We start from the raw sequence: 1,058 nt of genomic DNA on the forward strand, positions 1-1,058 counted from the left end.
TCATCAGTGACCACCTCTTTGAGGTCCTTATCACTAAGACACCTTTCTTGTAAATATGTATTATATTGTTCAGGGATTTTTTTAAACATTCGTACTTTAGCTCTTAGTTGTTTCCAAGTTTCCTGATAATAATTACGTTTATCCTTTGCCATTGCTTTATAGTCAGTTTTATATTTGTCTAACAAATATGTTATCCATTCTACTTGTGAATTTGGTAGTCGTAGAAGTTTCTGTCTTGGAGCTTTCGCTTCAGCTTCAAGGTTTTCAAGTACATATTTCTTTGGGGGTATTGTTTCTTCTTTAGTGTCTTTTAACTCTGTAGTATATCCCATCAGTTTTTGCTTTATTTCCTGTTTGATGTTAGGAATAGGCAATGTTTCATTGGGATCATAGGATAAACCCATCTCTTTCAAATTTAACTTTACACTCTTTCTATTTTCCCACGCTTCCTTAATTTCCTTACTACGGATTAAGTAAAAATCTTACTGCTGTAAAACAGGTCAAGCTATTTTTTTATACTTACCAAGTCACTTTTCCTCGACTGAATACCTTATTCCGTAACCTTTTTCGATTAACATTATATCGATAAACTTTTCTTCTGTGTTGTTTCTTTATCTTCGGCATGTTGGCTATTGTTTTTAACAGGTATGATAGACTGCTTCGTTCGTATCCCAAAAGAACAGGGTGTTTTGGCATATTGGCGTGGAAACTTTGCCAACGTAATCAGATACTTCCCAACTCAAGCCCTTAACTTCGCGTTCAAAGACAAATACAAGCAGCTGTTTTTACATAATGTAGACAAACACACACAATTCTGGAGATACTTCATGGGTAATTTGGCCTCTGGTGGTGCTGCTGGAGCTACTTCTCTCTGCTTTGTCTACCCACTTGATTTTGCCAGAACCAGGTGAGTTTTCTTTTTATTTAATAGCCCATTAAAAACATTTCTAAGTAATCAAGCAGTAATTCACCTAATTTTGATTTTTAATAAAAATCTGTACAGTCATACTCCAAAAACCAATTTAGAAGTAGCGTTTGCATTATAGGTCTCGGAATAA

The 1,058-nt window shown here is 34.8% G+C and overlaps 1 protein-coding gene across 1 annotated transcript; it reads right to left on the reverse strand.

The window, feature by feature from the left end:
* Positions 1 to 5: 5 nt before the first annotated feature.
* Positions 6 to 624, reverse strand: LOC108744027 (nucleolar protein 16; the record flags this gene model as incomplete). The annotated part of the gene is made up of 2 exons (XM_018479625.1): positions 524 to 624; positions 6 to 462 (listed from the first exon to the last, which is right to left on the reverse strand). Coding segments are annotated over exons 1-2 (558 nt in total), but the record flags the coding sequence as incomplete, so codon positions are not given.
* Between the last annotated feature and the right edge of the window lie 434 nt (positions 625 to 1,058).

Source organism: Agrilus planipennis, unplaced genomic scaffold (assembly GCF_000699045.2).
Source record: "Agrilus planipennis isolate EAB-ADULT unplaced genomic scaffold, Apla_2.0 scaffold3482, whole genome shotgun sequence".
Lineage (NCBI taxonomy): Eukaryota > Metazoa > Arthropoda > Insecta > Coleoptera > Buprestidae > Agrilus > Agrilus planipennis.